General features: G+C 44.3%; 3 protein-coding genes across 3 annotated transcripts; all 3 read right to left on the reverse strand.

The window, feature by feature from the left end:
• Positions 1-41: 41 nt before the first annotated feature.
• Positions 42-2,468, reverse strand: LOC150064008 (protocadherin alpha-7-like). The gene is given in 1 exon segment (XM_090332198.1): positions 42-2,468. A coding segment is annotated over 1 exon segment (2,427 nt).
• Positions 2,469-2,493: 25 nt separating this feature from the next.
• LOC150064009 (protocadherin alpha-5-like) lies at positions 2,494-11,015 on the reverse strand. Its single transcript, XM_090332199.1, is given in 3 exon segments — positions 2,494-2,592; positions 8,627-9,178; positions 9,180-11,015. Coding segments are annotated over 3 exon segments (2,487 nt in total).
• A 6,829-nt stretch (positions 11,016-17,844) lies between these two features.
• On the reverse strand, positions 17,845-20,250 carry LOC150064010 (protocadherin alpha-3-like). Its single transcript, XM_090332200.1, has one exon. The coding sequence runs from the start codon at positions 20,248-20,250 to the stop codon at positions 17,845-17,847; it is 2,406 nt and encodes an 801-aa protein (XP_090188326.1).
• Positions 20,251-21,707: the final 1,457 nt, after the last annotated feature.

Consider the following 21,707-nt stretch of genomic DNA (forward strand, 5'->3'; position numbering starts at 1 on the left):
GTCATTTGAAATATGATGTAAAAATCAATGTTAATAACTTGTTAATAAAAAGAATAGCAAAAAAAGTCAAATTTAAAACGTAATTTAAAAGAAGAAAATATTTATACTTTAAGACTCACGCTGTCTGTAGTAGAGGTGGGACCTTGAGGAAGGCTGGGGCTGAAGGCCATGAGGTCGGTCTTGGGCGGGCCCTCCCCGGAGCACACCCTCTGCCTCCTCTGCTGCGAGTAGGACCAGCTCCCCACCGCGCTGGAGCACACCAGCACCGGCTTCCCAGGCGCGCACGCGCCCTGTGTGGGAGACCCCCAGCACCGCAGCGCCACGTACAGCACCAGCGTCAGCACCAGCAGACTGGACACGGCGCAGATGGCCACGATCAGGTACACGTTCACGTCCACCAGCGACGCCTCTGGGCCAACGACACCCAAAGATACCCGGGAAGTCTTGGGCTCCTGGCCGCTGTCCACCAGAGACACCAGCACCGTGGCGGTGGCCGTGAGCGCCGGCTCGCCGTGGTCCTTCACCAGCACCAGCAGGCGCTGCCTGGGCGCGTCGGCCTCGTCCAGGGCCCGCGTGGTGCTGATCTCGCCCGTGTACAGCCCCACGCGGAACGGGCTGCGCGCGCCATCCGCCCCCGCCGGCGGCTGCAGCTCGTAGGACAGCCACGCGTTGTAGCCCGAGTCCGCGTCCACCGCGCGCACCTTGGTCACCACGTGGCCGACGCCCGCCGAGCGCCACAGCGCCTCGCTCAGCGCCCCGCCCCCGGCCGGCGCCAGCAGCGCAGGCGCATTGTCGTTCTCGTCCAGCACGAACACCTGCAGAGTCACGTTGCTGCCCAGGGCAGGCACGCCAGCGTCGCGCGCGCTCACCTGGAACCGCAGCAGCTCCAGCTCCTCGCGGTCCAGCGGCTGCAGCGCGTGCACCTTGCCGCTCTCCGCGTGCACCGACACGTAGCTCGACAGCGCGCGCTCGCCCACGCGCCGCTCCACCAGCGCGTACGACACGCGCGCGTTCTCCTGCGCGTCCGCGTCCCACGCCCGCACCGTGAAGATGTGCGACCCGGGCGCGTTGTTCTCCTTCACGAACACCGTGTACTCGGCCTGCGCGAACGTGGGCGCGTTGTCGTTCACGTCGGCCACCTCCACCGACACGCTGGCCGTGGCCCACAGCGGGGGCGAGCCCCCGTCCCGCGCGGTCACCACCACCTGGTAGGCCGACACGCTCTCTCGGTCCAAACTGCTCTCCAGAACCAGTGAGTAATAATTCTTGAAGGTGGACACCAGCTTGAAAGGTGTGTCGGGACTCAGGGAGCAGGTCACCTGCCCATTGTTACCAGAATCTCTGTCAAACACATTAAGCAACGTTACCACTGTGCCTGGCTGAGTGTCCTCAGATATCAGAAGTGACAGGGAGGTAAGAGTCAACTGGGGAGCATTGTCATTCATGTCCAATACTTCCACCAAAACTGTACAGTGGCCGGCCAGAGGGGGGAAGCCTTTATCAGATGCCTCCACTTGGATTTTGTAGGCTTTCCTTTCTTCATAATCAATATCCCCTATCACTGCAATGTCCCCACCCACAGAGTCGATGTGAAACTTGGATTTTACGTCTGGAGAGGCATCGCTGGAGAAGGAATACATGATCTCCCCATTCACACCTTCGTCTAAATCTGAGGCATTGAGCGGAATCACCATTGTCCCAATAGGCACGTTTTCCGACAGCCTCGCTGTGTACAGCGTCCTGCCGAAAGCCGGAGCATTATCGTTGGCATCCAGTACTGTGATGAGTAACTGAACCGTGCCAGTCAGCTCAGGCTTGCCTCCGTCCGTGGCCGTGAGCCATAGGTACAGCTCCGGAGCCTCTTCCCTGTCTAAGGGCTTGCGCAGAACAAGCCCAAGAGGTTTTACCTGCTCATCGTTGGCTGGAACATCCAGCGAGAAATACTCATTGGGGCTCAGTCTGTAAGTCAGCAGAGCATTGGCTCCGATGTCCGCGTCCGACGCGCCCTCTAGTGGAAGCCTGGAGTCAAGCAGCCTGGACTCTGGGATAAACAGATTCTTTTGTGTGGCAGGGAACACCGGCGGGTTGTCGTTGACGTCCCTCACCTCCACCTCCACGTGGAACACCTGCAGCGGCCTGTCCACGATCACCTCCAGGTGGAGGCTGCACTCCGCGCTCCGCCCGCACAGCTCCTCCCGGTCCAGCCGCGAATTCACAAACAGAATGCCATTCTGCAGATTCACCTCCAGAAGGTCCCCGCGCTCCCTGGACGCCACCTGGAACAGGCGCGGCACCAGCTCCGCCGGCTCCAGCCCCAGGTCCTGCGCGATGCGGCCCACGAAGGTGCCGTGCGGGGCCTCCTCGGGGACCGAGTAGCGCAGCTGGCCGCTCCCGGCCCCCCAAGCTGCTAGAATGATCATAAACAGGAGTTGTTTGCGCTCCAACTCGCGTTCTCTGACGTACACCATTTCCAGTTGTGACGTTTTAAAATCATCAGCGAAGCTTGCCTCGGTTACTTAATGTATCCCAGCGTTCAGTCCAGAGACGCCGGGCACTTCTGCGCATTCGAAGAGTTAAGATTGTAGGGCGTCTCTCCAATTGAAAAGGAAATGAGTTGGTTTGGGAATTTGAAACCACTTCATGGTTAAGAGCGACATCATGTGGCCGGAATAGTAAGTAGGAAATTTTTTAATTCTATACTAAGAAGGTGAGGCTTATAGCAAATTTTGGAGTTTTAAGCTGAAGCTTTCTTCTTCGTTGTTCTTCAAACATACAACACCGCTTCTCGCCCTTTTTTCTGTATTCTTAGTGATTCATGTCTTCTTAGCAATCTGAATATAATTTGGATTTCCTCTTCTCATAAAACTCTTTTCCATAGGTTTAAAGAATAAGCCTGTGTCAATAAATTTAACCAAACTATCTATATTTAAATTTCTTAGTTTCAAGAAATTCCACATTCTTATTTATAGTATCACCTTGTAGAGTAAACTAAGCTTATTGGGGCCAGGAGTTTGGCCTAGTGGTAGAGTGCTTGCCTAGCATGCACGAAGACCCAGGTTCAATTCCTTGGTACCACATACATAGAAAAAAGCCAGAAGTGGTGCTGAGGCTCAAGTGGTAGAGCTCTAGCCTTGAGAAAGTCCAAGGACAGTGCTCATGCCCTGAGCTCAAGCCCATGACTGGCAAAAAAAAAAAACTAAACAAAGCTTATTGATATGAATCTAGTATCTTAATACTCTCTTCAATGGAAGAAAAGGTTAGAATGAATGTGATCAACTATTCAGATACTTTCTAATGTAGGAAATACTAGTGGAGAATCTTTGAAAGCAATATTTTGCATTAAGTTAACTTGAAAAGAACAGTATTCTTAAATTCTCTTGTTCAAATGTTATATATTCTGTTGTAGGAATTTGTGGCACTCTTATTAATCCATTCCTTCTAAATCTTGCTATTTGAATATACATCCATTTTGTGTCTTTAATATGATTTGGTTTCTTTCATATTATAAAATTCACAATTACCTAAATTTGGTGGCCATCCATTATATTTACAGCAATTTTTTAATCATGTCTTGGGATACATTACCATTTTTGGATCTACTTACCAGAGCTACCTTGCTTGTATGCAAACATTGAATCCCAGTGTTCCTAACTGCCAGAATAATTACTTTTGTGTTCAAATGCTTCTCAAGTTTTCTATTTGTTTGTATGATTGTTGTTGTCCCTACTACCAAAGCTTCTTAGTATTCACCATTTTTTCCACTTTATCCTTACACTCATTTCCCCAAATGCTCCTCTCATTATTGGTTCACACTATATATTTTCAAATGACTTTTCAGAAAAGCCCACTACTCAAAATTCTCAAAGCATGTTTCTCACTTTACTTTTTCTACCTTATCTCATTCATATGAAAACCATTTGTTTAGTCAAAGTAGACTCTCCCAAGTGCATTTGGAATTTTGTTTTCACTAGTTTACTTAAGTTATTCCTCCCAAGAATACTGGTTGTTCTCAGTGCTCTTCCAAGGAAATGTCTCCATTTTGTAACCAGCAAAATTATCATTATTCTGGAAAGTTTCTTTTGACCACAGAACTAGACATGAGAATTCCTTTTTTTCACACTAAGACTTCACTTTCTTGTACCTCTTATAATGGTCTGGTTCTATTACAGTCACGATATGTATGCTTCATCGTTAACTTTTCTATGAAGCTCTTGGAATCAGGCATCAGGCTTGGTTCAACTATTCTTGAAAGGCACATGTTTATAGAGACTCTCCTAGAAACTAATTTAAAATATTCATTCATAACTATAGGTTTTTCTCTACCTCCTAATAAATCAAGCTGTTTCCGGTTTTTTAAATGCCATTTTCTATACAGTAATATGATTCCTTGATTATTTCAGCTATAAGTGATTTTGTTGTTCTTATACATGTACAAAATTTGGAGTGTTTTCTTCTAATCGAATTTTAGTTCAATACTAATTTGGGTTTAAAATTATGTACTCTTTAAAAAACAGAAAACGTGGCCGGGAGTTTAGCCTAGTGGTAGAGTGCCTGCCTAGCATGCACAAAGACCTGGGTCCGATTCTCAAGTACCATATACATAGAAAAAAAGCTGGAAGTGGTGCTGAGGCGCAAGTGGTAGAGCTCTAGTCTTGAGAAAGTCCAAGGACAGTGCTCAGGCCCTGAGCTCAAGCCCAGGACTGGCAAAAAAAAATCCAGAAAAAAAAATAGAAAACCGGGCCGGGAGTTTGGCCTAGTGGTAGAGTGCTTGCCTAGCATTCATGAAGACCCGGGCTCAATTCCTCGGTACCCCACATACATAGCAAAAAGCTGGAAGTGGTGCTGAGGTTCAAGTGGTAGAGCTCTAGCCCTGACAAAGCCCAAGGACAGTGCTCAAGCCCTGAGCCAAAGCCCAGGACTGGCAAAAAAAAAAACAAAAAACAAAAAACAGAAAACATCTTTATGCTATCTGACAAATTAGTGAAAACAAACCCCCAGGTAGTCCTCTAATAGACCTTGAGCAATTTGTAAATGTGGGAAAATGTATGATCCAAGCTTAATTTCATCTGATGTTTCCTGAAAAATATGAACAAAAGAATAACCACCATCCTCAATACCTCATTGAGGTGGTAGGGCACAGTAGATCAAGTCTGTAATACCTGTTACCCAGGAGATAGACCTTTGTAAAAATTATGGATGGTGAATGGCCCAACAAAGGGGTGGTGAGACTGCATCTCAACAAACAAGCTGGGAATGGCTGTGTGGAGGTGGCTATAGGTGGGCGAATCACAAATAACATCAACTTGTACAAAAACTTGAAACCCTAGCCAAAAAATAAATTGACATTTTTTTAAAAGCTGAGGGCATGGCTCAAATGGTAGAGCACAGTACTAGTGGGAGTCTCTGGGTTTAAAGATCAGTCCCATAAAAAAGAAGCAAGTAATTAAGCACTTGGGAGTTTATATGCCTTTGGATCCAATAACTATTCCACTATGACTGCCACAAATTTGGAAACAAATCTTAAATTGTTTTATAAACATAATGCATGGCTTTCAAAATGCTATGAATATCTTAGAATAATTTGGTAATCATGGTCTCCATAAAATTGGAAAACAAATAAATTTACATAAAATAAAAAGATTCTGAAATTCATAATGAAAGTTTTCTGATATAAATGGATGTGAAATTTTTATTTTAAGGGCGAAGGGGTAGCTTATTAGTACAGTGCTTGCATGAAGGGGTTCAGTTCCTCATAATCACATAAACAGAAAAAAGCCAAAAATGGTTCTGGGGCTCAGGTGGTACAGTGCTAACCTTGAGCAAAAATATCAGGGACAGTACCTCGTCCCTGACTGAAAACCCAAAGACTTACCAAAATAAACAGTTTTATTTTACTCTAAAATAGTAGAAGCTAAGTTTTACTAACCAACTGATATTTGTCACAATATTATCACCACATAGTATTATATGCTTGCAGTAGATCTGTGTATAATAAGAACAATGTTTATCAAATGAAAGTTATAGCCGACAATTTATAAACACTATCTAAAACTGGACAAAATGAACCTCATGTCGGAGAATTTCAGCAAGGAACGATAGCATCAAGATCCCAAATGTTTTGTCACAAATTTTTGCTACCTTTGTTCTCTTTTTTTTTTCCTTCAAGAAACTTGAATTCTGGGCCTGGGCACTGTCCTTAAGCACTTCAGTTCAAGGTTAGTGCTCTGCCAGTTTGAACCACACCATCACTTCTGGTTTTCTGGTGGCTAACTGGAGATAAAAGTCTCATGGACTTTTGTGCCTGGGATGGCTTTGAACCATGATCCGCAGATCTCAGTTTCCTGAGTAGCTAGGATTGCAGACATGAGCCACCAGAGCCCTGCTCTTTGTTGTCTTTCAAGTAAAGAGATAATAGTTTAACTATACACAATTATAACATTAGTATTGGAGAACTAAGTGTAGGCCCCATTGAAAAATAACCCACCAAATGAAAAATGGATGAGAGTTTTGATACCACAGTAAATACAGTACTTGGGGGTTTTCATGATGTTTGTTCACTTATTGTAGTGCAACAGATAGAACTTAGAATGTGTGTGCGAGTTTGTGTGTTTGTGTTAAACAAGAGTTCTACCACTGAGCCACATCTCTAGAAAGGGAACACATGTTACATAAATGTTCTTATTTTTGCCAATCCTAGGACTTGAACTCAGAGCCTAGGCACTGTCACTAAACCTCTCTGTGCTCAAGGCTAGCACTGTACCACCTGAGCCACAGAACAACTTCCATCTTTTTCTGTTTGTGGTACTAAAGAATTGAACCCAAAGCTTCATGCATTCTAGGCAAGCATTCTACCACTAAGTCACATTCCCAGACACATACATGGTTTTATTCAAAGGTCAGATTACAATGAATCACAAGTTCTACACTATCTGCATAACTGACACATTGAGTAATACCTACAGATAGAACAAGATTAAAGTGTATGAAAGTTTCTCATTAACACCTTTATCTCCACCAGATGTTAATCTTTATTCCTAAATGATTGCCAAGTCACTACCTGTACAATCACAGAACAATAATGATTAGTGGGGAATATGCAAATTAATATAGTATACAGACTGGAAGCCTGGTTCAAATGGGAGAAAATTAGCCTAGAGCATGCCAAATAAGGGCTCCAAGCCCTACATTCAAGCCCCTTAGCAACACACACACACACACACACACACACACACACACACAATCATTTGCAACAAAAACATACTAAAGGCAGCTTTTCAATAAAAATGGATATAGTAGACAACAGTGTATACCTTCGTGGTAGAGGCCTTTCCTATAATTTCAGACGCATTAAATTCTTCCCCAGCACTTAGAATAAGAATACAAAGCAAAAAAGCAAATGACACAATTGTGTTGATATTTCAAGCTCTTGTTTTAAAAAATGTAAGTTGGGTGTAAGTGACTCAAACCTTTAATTCTAGTTACCAAGGAGGCTGATATCAGAGGTCAGTTTGAAGCCAGCCCAAGAAAAAAAGTCCATGTGACTCGTGTATCCAATTAAACACCAAAAAGCTAGAAGTTGCCTTTTAAGCAGTGGCTCCATGGAACAGTGTATTCTTGAGCAAAGAAACTTAGGGATTAAATATCAGAACTGGCAATAAAAATATCTACTTTATTTACTTCCTAAAGTTAAAATGTGGAAGGTGATATAATAGGTCATTTTAAATATCACACCAAAATGAAAAGTTCTATGGGAAAAATGTGGAATGAAAATTATATGTTCATTATAAAAATACAAGGAGTGTTGAATGTGTAAAATAATGTATACTAATGGGGACAAAGACATAAGAAAAGGTATCAATATATGTGAATTAATGCACCTTCTATCTGGCAAATTTAATGTAATCCTTCTATTAATTACAATAAAAATATATAAAAAAATAATGTATACTAATTCTATTACAATAAACATTAAAGTGAGATCACAGTAAGGTTAGAATAAAAAAGATGTAAATATACATAGTCACACACAAGTGGCTTATGCCTATAATCCTACCTACTAGGGAGATCCTACAGGATTCTGGCTTGAGGAAAGCCCAGGAAAGAAAGTCCATAAGACTCATATTTCCAATTGAGGACAACAAAAAAAAAAGAAATCTGAAGGGGGAGCTGTGATTCAAGTGGTGGAGTGCTAGCCTTCAGCTATCTTCAGTGACAGAGCCCAGATCCCAGACTTCAAATACCAGAAACCACACATTGAAAAAAATGCACATACAAACATATGTGTATATATATATATACACACACATATGTGTATACATATGTGTGTGAAATTGTAACTGGTAGAGTGGTCTACTAGTAGAGGATTGCCTAGAATGCATAAAGCCCTAGGTTTGATTACTTGGTATCACATACACAGAAAAGGCCAGAAGTGGTACTGTGGCTCAAGTAGTAGAGTTCTAGCCCTAAGAAATCTCAAGGACAGTGCTCAGACCTTGAACTTAGGACTAACAACAACAACAACAACAAAAAAAAAAAACCTAATCGACTTTAACACTTCAAACACACCTTGACACAGTTATAAATTTAACGTGAGCATTAAATATTGATATTTAAAATATAGACTTACTCCGGCACAATGATCTTCTTTAAAATCCTGATGTTCACCTACATCCACCCCAACAGGATGAGGAGGTAGACCTGGGCTGAAGGCCATGAGGTCGGTCTTGGGCGGGCCCTCCCCGGAGCACACCCTCTGCCTCCTCTGCTGCGAGTAGGACCAGCTCCCCACCGCGCTGGAGCACACCAGCACCGGCTTCCCAGGCGCGCACGCGCCCTGTGTGGGAGACCCCCAGCACCGCAGCGCCACGTACAGCACCAGCGTCAGCACCAGCAGACTGGACACGGCGCAGATGGCCACGATCAGGTACACGTTCACGTCCACCAGCGACGCCTCTGGGCCAACGACACCCAAAGATACCCGGGAAGTCTTGGGCTCCTGGCCGCTGTCCACCAGAGACACCAGCACCGTGGCCGTGGCCGTGAGCGCCGGCTCGCCGTGGTCCTTCACCAGCACCAGCAGGCGCTGCCTGGGCGCGTCGGCCTCGTCCAGGGCACGCGTGGTGCTGATCTCGCCCGTGTACAGCCCCACGCGGAACGGGCTGCGCGCGCCATCCGCCCCCCGCCGGCGGCTGCAGCTCGTAGGACAGCCACGCGTTGTAGCCCGAGTCCGCGTCCACCGCGCGCACCTTGGTCACCACGTGGCCGGCGCCCGCCGAGCGCCACAGCGCCTCGCTCAGCGCCCCGCCCCCGGCCGGCGCCAGCAGCGCAGGCGCATTGTCGTTCTCGTCCAGCACGAACACCTGCAGAGTCACGTTGCTGCCCAGGGCAGGCACGCCGGCGTCGCGCGCGCTCACCTGGAACCGCAGCAGCTCCAGCTCCTCGCGGTCCAGCGGCTGCAGCGCGTGCACCTTGCCGCTCTCCGCGTGCACCGACACGTAGCTCGACAGCGCGCGCTCGCCCACGCGCCGCTCCACCAGCGCGTACGACACGCGCGCGTTCTCCTGCGCGTCCGCGTCCCGCGCCCGCACCGTGAAGATGTGCGAGCCGGGCGCGTTGTTCTCCTTCACGAACACCGTGTATTTGGCCTGCGCGAACGCGGGCGCGTTGTCGTTCACATCGGCCACCTCCACCGACACGCTGGCCGTGGCCCACAGTGGGGGCGAGCCCCCGTCCCGCGCGGTCACCACCACCTGGTAGGCCGACATGGTCTCTCGGTCCAGGGCGCTGTCCAGCACCAAGGAATAGTAATTCTTGAAGGTGGACACCACCTTGAAGGGTTCTTTGGGCGTCAAAGAGCAGGTCACCTGACCGTTCACCCCTGAGTCGCGGTCGGACACAGTGATGAGTGCGATGACGGTGCCTAGAGGAGCATCCTCTTTGACTGGCAAAAAAAGGGACGTTATGGCCATCTCAGGGGCATTGTCATTCACATCCACAAGTTTCACTATAACTTTACAATGTCCACTTAATGGGAAAGGATTTCTATCCTTAGCATCTATGTAAATTTCATATAACTTTCGGTCTTCATAATCCAGTTGTTCCTTAACCTGTATTTCACCACTGGTGGAATTGATTATAAATTTAGATTTCACATCATCAAGAACGAGGTTACTGAAGCAATACACTATTTCTTTATTAATCCCTTCATCCGCATCTGATGCGTTCAGTTTAATTACTACAGTCGTTCTTGGTGTATTTTCCAACAGTCTAACATTATATGTGGACTTCTCAAATATCGGGGCATTATCATTTACATCCAATACATTGATCAGTAATTGAACTGTACCTGTTAATTCAGGTTTTCCTCCATCCGTTGCAACCAGTGACAAACGATGTTCTTGAGTTTCTTCTCTGTCTAAGGATTTCTTCAAAACTAGCTCTAAAACGTTTGTTTCTTCTTCGTTCCTTTTAACATCCAAGTCAAAATACTCATTAGGACTGATCTTGTATCTCAGTTCTGCATTTGCTCCCACATCCAAATCAAATGCGCCCTCTACTGGAAACCGCGAGTCTGGCACTCTAGACTCTAAAATAAAGAAGGTTTGTTCTGGTCGAGAGAATCTCGGCGGGTTGTCGTTGACGTCCCTCACCTCCACCTCCACGTGGAACACCTGCAGCGGCCTGTCCACGATCACCTCCAGGTGGAGGCTGCACTCCGCGCTCCGCCCGCACAGCTCCTCCCGGTCCAGCCGCGAATTCACAAACAGAATGCCATTCTGCAGATTCACCTCCAGAAGGTCCCCGCGCTCCCTGGACGCCACCCGGAACAGGCGCGGCACCAGCTCCGCCGGCTCCAGCCCCAGATCCTGCGCGATGCGGCCCACGAAGGTGCCGTGCGGGGCCTCCTCGGGGACCGAGTAGTGCAGCTGGCCGCTCCCGGCCTCCCAGGCAGCCAGGAGCAGAAGCAAGAGCAGCAGACGCCGGGAGCCCGGACTTTTTCTCTGAGAATATAGCATCGCAGTCTTGTTCCACTTCTCTAATCCCTACTGCATCACCACAATATAGCCTCACAAAACGGAATTCCAGACAGTATATGCCTTGGTGCTTCTGTGGAAGAGCCAAAAATGGAAGCTCCTTCCCCTTTCTAAGTACATTGTAGTCACTGCATCCTTTCGATAGTGGCAGGAGTGAAAAATCGTGCGGTGTCTAGCGACATCATGTGGATGAAAGGGTAAGTATTCTTTGTTTTATTTGCCTCCTATTAGTGAGGTGTTTGTCACGTATCCAGCATTACTCTATATGGCCTTCTGCCTCAACAAAATACCCTTAAAGTAAATCATGCTGAATATATTGATTTAAGTATTACAAAGTGATACATGTGCAGTTACAACACTCCAGTACTTATTTATGTGTATTACTCTGTTTTATTTATAGATGATTTTACAAGTATCTGAACTAAGATTTAGTAGTTATAGTTTTTTTCTTTATTTCCATATATTTTGATGAATTTCTATTCAATCGAGAAAAGGTGATAGTGTCTGTTCATATGCTTCTCCTAGTGTGGAAAAAATCTGTTATTACATATTTTATGAGAAGACCTGGATTCAATTCCTCGGAACCCCACATACACAGCAAAAAGCCAGAAGTGGTGCTGAGGCTAAAGTGGTAGAGCTCTAGCCTTGAGAAAGTCCAAGGACAGTGCTCAGGCCCTGAGCTCAAGCCCAGGACTGGCAAAAAAATAATAACTAAGACAAAAATACTCATTAATGTTGATTCTTAGTAAAGTGGAAAAAGAAGCAGGTTTTAGAACAGAATACAAATCCTTTGGCTACTGATCGTTTTTCTTTAAGTTGATCTGTGAAACACAATAAGTGTTGGAGTGCTAACAGTGAGCTATAATGATTTGTAGTTACATAGAGTGCTCAAGAAAAAGAGATACACAGTATCTATTTCAATTCAAGATTTCTCATTAATTCCCCAAGTCCATATTTAGCAAATATTTAAAAGTTTATTCTTCTCCTCTGAAAGTATATACATAATTTAGACCAACACAAATATTCATGTACAATGTCCAGATATCAATTCACAATTATCAAGAAAAATGATCATAATAAGACAAAAGGACCCTGGAAATAACATAAAACAAGAGATAGCACAGAGGGTGATAGAGGGGCAATATTGATTAGAACAAACATGTGATGATGTAACAATGAAATTTCCCCCCTGTATAACTAATATAAGGTAATAAGATAATAATAGACATGCAAATGATTCCATTATTAAGGTGACCAAACAGATCACAAATAATTGTGATTCACTTGTTGAGCTACATTTGTAGTGAACAACTTCACACTCACACACACACACACACACACACACACACACACCTGTAACCTGTTTTAAGTAAAAAGAAAATTCTAAAACTGGAAGGGCAAAATTTTTCAGTTATGCATGCAGTTGGTGACATGCAATGGATAAGAAGAATGAATTACTAAAGTAAAATAAGGAGCAGAAAAACATATGCATCATACAACAAAATAGAAAAGTGATTTTAAATCTGAACTATTGTGTGAAACAGCAAAGGATGTGATGAAAATACATAATATATGTGCTTTATGTGCTTTGAGAAAAGCAAGAGATGAAATATGGTATTGAAGCAATATCTGAAGGTAGACTGCTAAATTTTGACATAAACTGGAAAATGTATCAACCAACAGATATAGAAAATTGTAAAACAAAAAGGGGGAAGAAAACTACTAGTAAGATAAATTAAAATTTGTCATGTAATAATGCTGCTATAAAACAAAAATGAATAAAAGTAGCTAGAGAGGAAAGGACATAATATCTAAATAATAACTTTGATAACCATTTTCTCAAATGCTACAGAAAGAAATCTTCAGTATGCTAGAAAAAATAATTTCTAATCCAGAATTCAAAACTCAAAAAATTATTTCTCAAAAGGGAGAGTGGAAATAAAATATGTTCAAATGTCTTTTTCAGAGGAACAATGATCCCAGAAAGAAACATGAATATATACTGGTATTAATTATAAAAGATGATAATAAATAATGCTTGTGTAATCATAAGGCCCATCAGGATGGAGTGACAAGTATTGAGATGCATTGTACTCATAAACTGGCATGTTGAACTGAAGCCCTTTTGTAAAAACTACTTGAGGATAATTTTTATTTTATTTTATCTCATTTTGCCAATCCTGGGGCTTGGACTCAGGGCCTGAGCACTGTCCTTGCGCTTTTGCAAGTCTAGAGCTCTACTACAGGAGCCACAATATGACTTGCAGCTTTTTCTATGTACGTGGTGCCATGGAATCGAACCCTGGTCTTCATACATACTACGCAAGCACTTTACCACTAGGCCAAAGTCCCAGCCCCAAAGATAATTTTTAAAGGTATATAATTAACAGAAAGCATAGTGTACATACTTTCTATGATCTTGCTACTCAAGATCCTAGCACTGTTTTGACATATAAAATTATTTATTTAAGTTAGATTTTTTTGGTGTGTCATGGGGCTTGAACTAGGCCTAAAAGCTCAAGGCTACTGCTCTACCTTTGAGCCAAGCCCCATTTACCATTTTCTAGAGGTTAAATGGAGATAAGAATCTCAGGTCCTTTTGTGCTCAGGCTGGCTTTGAACCTTGATCCTCAGATCTCAGCCTCCTGAGTAGTTAGGATTACACACGTGAGGTACCACGACCATTTAAGTTAGGTTTTTAACAAGTCAAGAATAGGGATAATCTGAAGAGCATCAATTAAAATGAATTAAAAGAGCCAGATACCAGCGACACTTGCCTGTAACTCTAGCTACTCAGTAGGCTGAGATCTGAGGATCCTGGTTCAAAGCCAGTCCAGGCAGAAAAGTCTGTGAGACTCTTAATTCCAATTAACCATAAGAAGCTGGAAATAGAGCTGTGGCTTGAGTGGTAGTGTACAACCTTAGAACAAAATAAGCTCAAGGACAGTGCCCACGCCTTTGGTTCAAGCCCTAGGACTGGCACTCCAAAAAAAAGTAAGTAAAAGAATATATCTTTTAAAAAAACAATCTATCTTTTACTCTCTCAATTTTGTTATCTAGAAAAATCTCTCTTTAAAAGGAAAGCTTTGCTGTGTACAACTCTAGTCTTTGAAAATATTTGTTCTATTCAGTATTATAGAAAACGTCTGTTACTCTTTCTTGGCATATAAGTTTTCAACTGATAAGATAAATTTCAGGTAAATTAGGGGACACAGCAATGGGTTATTTCTTCTGTTAGCTGTAAAAAAGTTATTCAAAAACCTTTACCTGTGAGAATTTAATATAAGGTCTGTAGATAGACTCAATTCATTTCAATTTGGCTAATGTCTTTTTACCTTCCTCTACATGGATATTTATTTTTTTGAGACTTGGGAGGCTTTTATTATTATTTCTTTGACTAAACTTTACCCTGTTTAGTAGTATAAATCCAAAAAATAAATATATCTTTAAAAAACAACATAGGTGGTGATATCAGCATGATTGCATTACAGATATGATCAGATTGTCCTTTTCTAAGACACCAAATTCAAATATACAGAAAAGTTTCCACTATGGGAAGTCTGGAACTGAAGTAAAAGACTCCAGATAAGTGAAAAACTTCCAAATTCGTTGCAGTAACAAAATTCAGAACACATTCTTACAACAGTCTTTTCACCAATACTGAGTAAACAGCCCATTTCTACTTTCTCCCCAGTTCAGGAACCAGAAAAGCAAAGTACACATTGCACACACATATTGGCTTTTCAAAGCAAGAGGCACTGCCTAAGGAACAAGTTTCAGTGTCACCTTTTAACACGTAAATGACACCCAGCATTCTAGACAACTGAGAGCAGCATACACACACACACAAAAAAATCTAGAGGCTGGGAGGTAGCTCAGTGGCAAAGTGCTTGCCTAGGAAGTGCAACGTCCTGGGTTCGATCCCCAGTGCCAAAAAAGAAAATACAAAAAAAATACGGTTAAAAAAAAACCCAACAACAACAAAAAAAAAAAACACAGGGTCGGGAGTTTGGCCTAGTGGTAGAGTGCTTGCCTAGCATGCATGAAGACCCGGGTTCGGTTCCTCAGTACCACATACATAGAAAAAAGCCGGAAGTGGTGCTGAGGCTCAAGTGGTAGAGCTCTAGTCTTGAGAAAGTCCAAGGACAGTGCTCAGGCCCTGAGCTCAAGCCCAGGACTGGCCAAAAAAAAAAAACAAAAAACTTCAGTTCTGTATCATTGACACATAGAGAGGACTCAGGAAATTTTAGATAATAATGTACCACATAGAACACAAAGGAGTGTGCAGATGCTATTTTTCTAGGGCTGGAAATATGGCTTAGTGGAAGAGTGCTTACCTAGCATGCATGAAGTCCTGGGTTCAATTCCTTAGTAGCATATAAACGGAAAAGGTTGGAAGTGGTGCTGTGACTGAAGTGGTAGAGTGACAGCCTGTGCACAGAGAGATTTAGGGACACTGTCCAGACCCTGAGTTCAAACTCCAGGCCTGGCAAAAATGATGCAATTGTTCTAGAGTTTCCATGGTAGAATAGACACCAAAGAAACAAGGAATTCTTAGGTACTGAGGACAACACTAGTAAGTCCTTCCAGCTAAAAATTTATACAAAACTTTATAGAAAAATCATACAAGAGAATGTTTGGAAGGATCCCAGAATCTCTGATCAGCTTAACTGATTAAAGTACTTTACCTAATAAAGCCAGTCCAGGAAGACTGGAGGAGATGCTAACAAGAAATGTTACAATAATAAAGATAAATAACAAAACAAATATAAGAAAAAAGGGAACTGGGAGTTTGGCCTAGTGGAGAGGGCTTGCCTAGCATGCACGAAGACCCAGGTTCGATTCCTTGGTACCCCATACATAGAAAAGCTGGAAGTGGTGCTGTGGCTCAAGTGGCAGAGAGCAATCATTGAGGAAAGTCCAAGGACAGTGATCAGGCCTTGAGTTCAAGTCAGAAACTCTGTGAAACTCTTATCTCCAATTAACTGTCAAAAAGCTAGAAGTAGAGCTGTGGCTCCACAGTGATAGAATAGTAGCCTTGAGCAAATAAAGATCAGAAGATCTGCCCAAGCCTAATATTCAAGCCCCAGAACTGCCACCAAAAGATAGAAAGAGGAGCAGGGGGAGAGAACACAGCAAAACCAAAAGAATTTTTGAAATATCTACAAGTCAAATTTAAAAGAATAGAGCATAATAATTACATGACAAACTAGCCATAATACAGGTACCCAATGACATCAGGAAAATATAGCATAAACAAAAAAATCTCAACAAAGGGAGAAGTTTGAAAAATAAGTAAGCCAGGCTCTGGCGGCTCTCATCTATAGACATAACTCCTCAGGAAGCTGAAATCTGAGGATCATGGTTTTAAACAAGGCCAAGCAGAAAAGACCCTAAAACTCTTATCTCCAATTAACCACTAAAAGTACAAAAGAGGAGCTTTGCCTCAAGTGCTAAAGCACTAGCCTTCAGCAATAAAGCTCAGGGATGGTGCCCAGGCCCTGAGATCAAGTCCCAAGACCTGCACAAAAAAAGCTATTAACACAGGGAGAGGTGTTCAATTAAATAGCAAAATGAAGTTATATGAAATGAATTCAAAATAAGATGAAAAACATGCTAATAAAATTATTGTCAGGAAAGTTATTGAACAAATGCATCGAGCAGCAGGAATTCATATACATGTGTATATTGATTTACTAGAAGGACATAAGCATATTGGAAAATTGTCATCTACTGATCTGTAATTCACTAGCCCAACTCCACATAAAATAAGAAATGTGACTGGGCGCAGTGGCTCATGCCTGTAATCCTAGCTACTCTGGAGGCTGAGATCTGAGGATCAAGGTTCAAAGACAGCCCCGGCACAAAAGGACCTGAGATTCTTATCTCCAATTAACTTCTAGAAAATGGGAATCCAGGCTTGGCTCAAGGGTAGGGCAGTAGCTTTGAGCTGATAAGTTCAGGGACAATGCCCAGGCCCAAGGGTAGGGTGGTAGCCATGAGCTGAAGAACTCAGGGACATCACCCAGGCCCATGACCCACACACACACAAAAGAAATGTGCATGTATGACAAGAAAGAAATGTACAAAATGAGTAGAAATACCATTATAGACATACAGCAAATTCCTCAACTACCTATTGACCATAATATGCTTATAAAATAACCCTAGATATAGAACTAAACAAACTACAATGAAATGTTAAATCAGGATGGTTTCACAAATAATGAATAATAAAGGCAAAAAACATGATCACTCTGCAATTCTACATCGGTAATTTCAGGAAGCATGCGTTAATTGTAAAATGGGTGATTATATTTTAAAGAAAATAAGGAAAAGGTCATTTTAAGGAATGCAGGTAGGTAGTTGGCATATTCACATATTTGGTAGACTTCTATTATATCTTAGCCATATTAATGTATATTTAGGTAAGTATATAGGAAACTTTCGTCTAAAATTTCTCAGACAGTGGAGACAGTCAACAGGAAATGTATTGGAATCTACAACAATATGTGCTGAACAATGAAAGAAGCCAATATGCACTGCTTTGGTGTCTTATAATGCCTAAGTAATAGAGACAGCTGTGACTAGGTTGCCAAGTCTACTACCAGCCTAATGCGCTCAAGTGAACCTCCTGCCTCAGACTTCCAGTTAGGCCTTAATTTTAAAAGATTGACAACAATGTATAAATGGAAAGGAAAAAGCAAGGAAGACGAATAGAATAATAGCACGTCAACGCCAAATGAGAGACTGGAATAAACTTCTAAGATTATCGACAAAGGAACAAAACAAAGCATAAAAATGATTTTTTTTAAGAAGAATTACTCACTTTAACGGAGGAATCAAGATCGTCTACCAGTTGTTGCTCTTTATCCAGGTTAAATGGACAAGGTGGAAGGCCAGGACTGAAGGCCATGAGGTCGGTCTTGGGCGGGCCCTCCCCGGAGCACACCCTCTGCCTCCTCTGCTGCGAGTAGGACCAGCTCCCCACCGCGCTGGAGCACACCAGCACCGGCTTCCCAGGCGCGCACGCGCCCTGTGTGGGAGACCCCCAGCACCGCAGCGCCACGTACAGCACCAGCGTCAGCACCAGCAGACTGGACACGGCGCAGATGGCCACGATCAGGTACACGTTCACGTCCACCAGCGACGCCTCTGGGCCAACGACACCCAAAGATACCCGGGAAGTCTTGGGCTCCTGGCCGCTGTCCACCAGAGACACCAGCACCGTGGCCGTGGCCGTGAGCGCCGGCTCGCCGTGGTCCTTCACCAGCACCAGCAGGCGCTGCCTGGGCGCGTCGGCCTCGTCCAGGGCGCGCGTTATGCTGATCTCGCCCGAGTACAGCCCCACGCGGAACGGGCTGCGCGTGCCATCCGCCCCCGCCGGCGGCTGCAGCTCGTAGGACAGCCACGCGTTGTAGCCCGAGTCCGCGTCCACCGCGCGCACCTTGGTCACCACGTGGCCGGCGCCCGCCGAGCGCCACAGCGCCTCGCTCAGCGCCCCGCCCCCGGCCGGCGCCAGCAGCGCAGGCGCATTGTCGTTCTCGTCCAGCACGAACACCTGCAGAGTCACGTTGCTGCCCAGGGCAGGCACGCCAGCGTCGCGCGCGCTCACCTGGAACCGCAGCAGCTCCAGCTCCTCGCGGTCCAGCGGCTGCAGCGCGTGCACCTTGCCGCTCTCCGCGTGCACCGACACGTAGCTCGACAGCGCGCGCTCGCCCACGCGCCGCTCCACCAGCGCGTACGACACGCGCGCATTCTCCTGCGCGTCCGCGTCCCGCGCCCGCACCGTGAAGATGTGCGAGCCGGGCGCGTTGTTCTCCTTCACGAACACCGTGTACTCGGCCTGCGCGAACGCGGGCGCGTTATCGTTCACGTCGGCCACCTCCACCGACACGCTGGCCGTGGCCCACAGCGGGGGCGAGCCCCCGTCCCGCGCGGTCACCACCACCTGGTAGGCCGACACGGTCTCTCGGTCCAGGGCGCTGTCCAGCACCAAGGAGTAGTAATTCTTGAAGGTGGACACCAGCTTGAAGGGTGTGTCAGGCATCAAGGAACAAGTCACCTGACCGTTCACCCCTGAGTCTAGGTCTGACACGCTGATCAGGGCAATGGCAGTCCCAACTGCAGAATTTTCTAATACAGGTAATGAGAGTGACTTGATTACTAATTCCGGTGCATTGTCGTTTATGTCCACAATCTCCACTACGACTGTGCAGTGATCTATCATTGGGGGATTTCCTTTGTCTGTCGCCTCCACCTGGATTTCATATGATTGAGTTTCTTCAAAATCGAGGTTACCTTTTACACTGATACATCCATTGACAGGGTCTAAGTGGAATTTCGACAGAATCTCAGCTGACAGGTCTGCATGGAAAGAGTATACAATGTCCTTATTTGCTCCTTCATCCAAATCAGAGGCGTTAACAATCACTGCTAGAGTACCATTTGGTGCATTTTCAAATAATCGGACTTTGTAGAGTGTCCTGTCAAATACTGGAGCATTATCGTTTACATCTAGGATTGTGATCTTCACTTGAGTAGTTCCAGTGAGCTCTGGTTTCCCACCATCAGTTGCCGTTATTAGTAAATGATGCTCAGGAATATCCTCTCGATTTAAAAGTTTTTTCAACACGAGTCCAAGGGATTTTGTGTTCTCATTATTTCTTTTAACATCCAAAGTAAAATACTCGGTGGAATCCAGGGTATAAGTCAACAAGGAATTCGATCCGATATCTGCATCTGAGGCGCCCTCTAGTGAAAACCGAGAGCCAAGCTGTCGAGATTCAGAAATGAACAGATTCTTTTGTGTGGCCGGGAACACAGGCGGGTTGTCGTTGACGTCCCTCACCTCCACCTCCACGTGGAACACCTGCAGCGGCCTGTCCACGATCACCTCCAGGTGGAGGCTGCACTCCGCGCTCCGCCCGCACAGCTCCTCCCGGTCCAGCCGCGAATTCACAAACAGAATGCCATTCTGCAGATTCACCTCCAGAAGGTCCCCGCGCTCCCTGGACGCCACCCGGAACAGGCGCGGCACCAGCTCCGCCGGCTCCAGCCCCAGGTCCTGCGCGATGCGGCCCACGAAGGTGCCGTGCGGGGCCTCCTCAGGGACCGAGTAGTGCAGCTGGCCGCTCCCGGCCTCCCAGGCAGCCAGGAGCAGAAGTGAGAGCAGAAGGGGCTGAGCTCCAGGATCTTTTCTCGAGGAAAACACCATTGCCAGCGTATTCCAAATATATTGTTGCTCTCACACCGATTGAAAAATTAATAAATCAGAGACACGTCCTCTTGAACTCCTTACAGTTACAATAATATCTTAGAGGTGATGAAAAGAGTGCGTCACATGAATAAGCAATGCAGGCAAGCTGGCATCTCTTTTGTGTCCTAAGAAATTGTGGTGTACAGCGACATCATGTGGCTCAATCGGTAAGTAGTGTATTCATCTTTTCATGTGCTTTGGACTTTACCCACATTTTCATTTGCACCTAATTAATTTCCTTCAAATAATAAGGTGTTTACATTTTATCAAACCACATTCATTTGACTTGTAACTGAAATTATTCGAGTTCATAACATACAGAAAAATATTCATTTTTATTTCTTTTGAACCATGAGGATTATTCTTAACATTTACTATGTGACAAGTGCTGTTCTGTTTATCCTAGTGGAACTGTCCTATCATATTTTTACATCATTTCTCTGAGACAGACATTAACATAATTTTCTAGCAGGATGTAGGAATTATGTACCTAAAAACAGAGATTATGTAACTTAAAAACTCAGCGGTGGTGTATTTGTGCAATCTCATTTAAGATGAAATTTTAATTGATAATAAAAATTTTAATTGTTTAGCTTTCCAAACTACATCTCATGGAAAACTAGAGTATTTGTGTTTTATGTCCCCCATAGCATTAAAATATTAGTTTTGAAAATATTTATAAACGCATCAAAATAGAGAGACTTTTACATTCTTATGGCAGTTGTCATACATAATGAATAGATTCTAAGAAAATAGTTTCATCTATATTCATTGCTAGAATGTCTGTTAAATAACTCTTCTGTGTCGGAGGTCCTCAAATACCAAGGCACCGCTCTACTACTAAGCTATATCCCAGGCAAGAATCCGACATTTACAATGAAGCTCTTTCATAAATTTGGTTCCTATTGCAGAACAACGGTGATATAGAGTTTTGTTACACTCACACTGCACCAAGTAACAATAAATTTGTGCTTAAAATGTCCATACTATTTATGGATTTTACTTTATCTGTGTATCCTAACATATTCACAAAGGTGAAAACTGATGGTTATGATCTCCACTCTGGAATAGTTACCAGAAAAGTTGTTACTTGAAAGATCATTTATTGGGCCGGGAGTTTGGCCTATTGGTTAAAGTGCTTGCCTAGCATGCATGAAGACCCGGGTTCGATTCCTCGGTCCCACATACATAGAAAAAAGCCGGAAGTGGTGCTGAGGCTCAAGTGGTAGAGCTCTAGCCTTGAGAAAGTCCAAGGACAGGGCTCAGGCCCTGAGCTCAAGCCCAGGACTGGCAAAAAAAAAAAAAGAAAGATCATTCATTGAACATACCCAGGAAAAAAGAAAACTTACTTCAGAATATGACTTAGTCAACAACATACATACATAAGAGTAAGCAGCAACTTATTCTAAAGACCT

Source organism: Megascapheus bottae, chromosome 4 (assembly GCF_031878675.1).
Source record: "Megascapheus bottae isolate mThoBot1 chromosome 4, mThoBot2.hap1, whole genome shotgun sequence".
NCBI classification, from domain to species: Eukaryota; Metazoa; Chordata; class Mammalia; order Rodentia; family Geomyidae; genus Megascapheus; species Megascapheus bottae.

Bases quoted from the DNA above. Each gene is read 5' to 3' on its own strand.
- LOC150064010 (XM_090332200.1), bottom strand. From the start codon at position 20,250: ATGGTGTTTTCCTCGAGAAAAGATCCTGGAGCTCAGCCCCTTCTGCTC.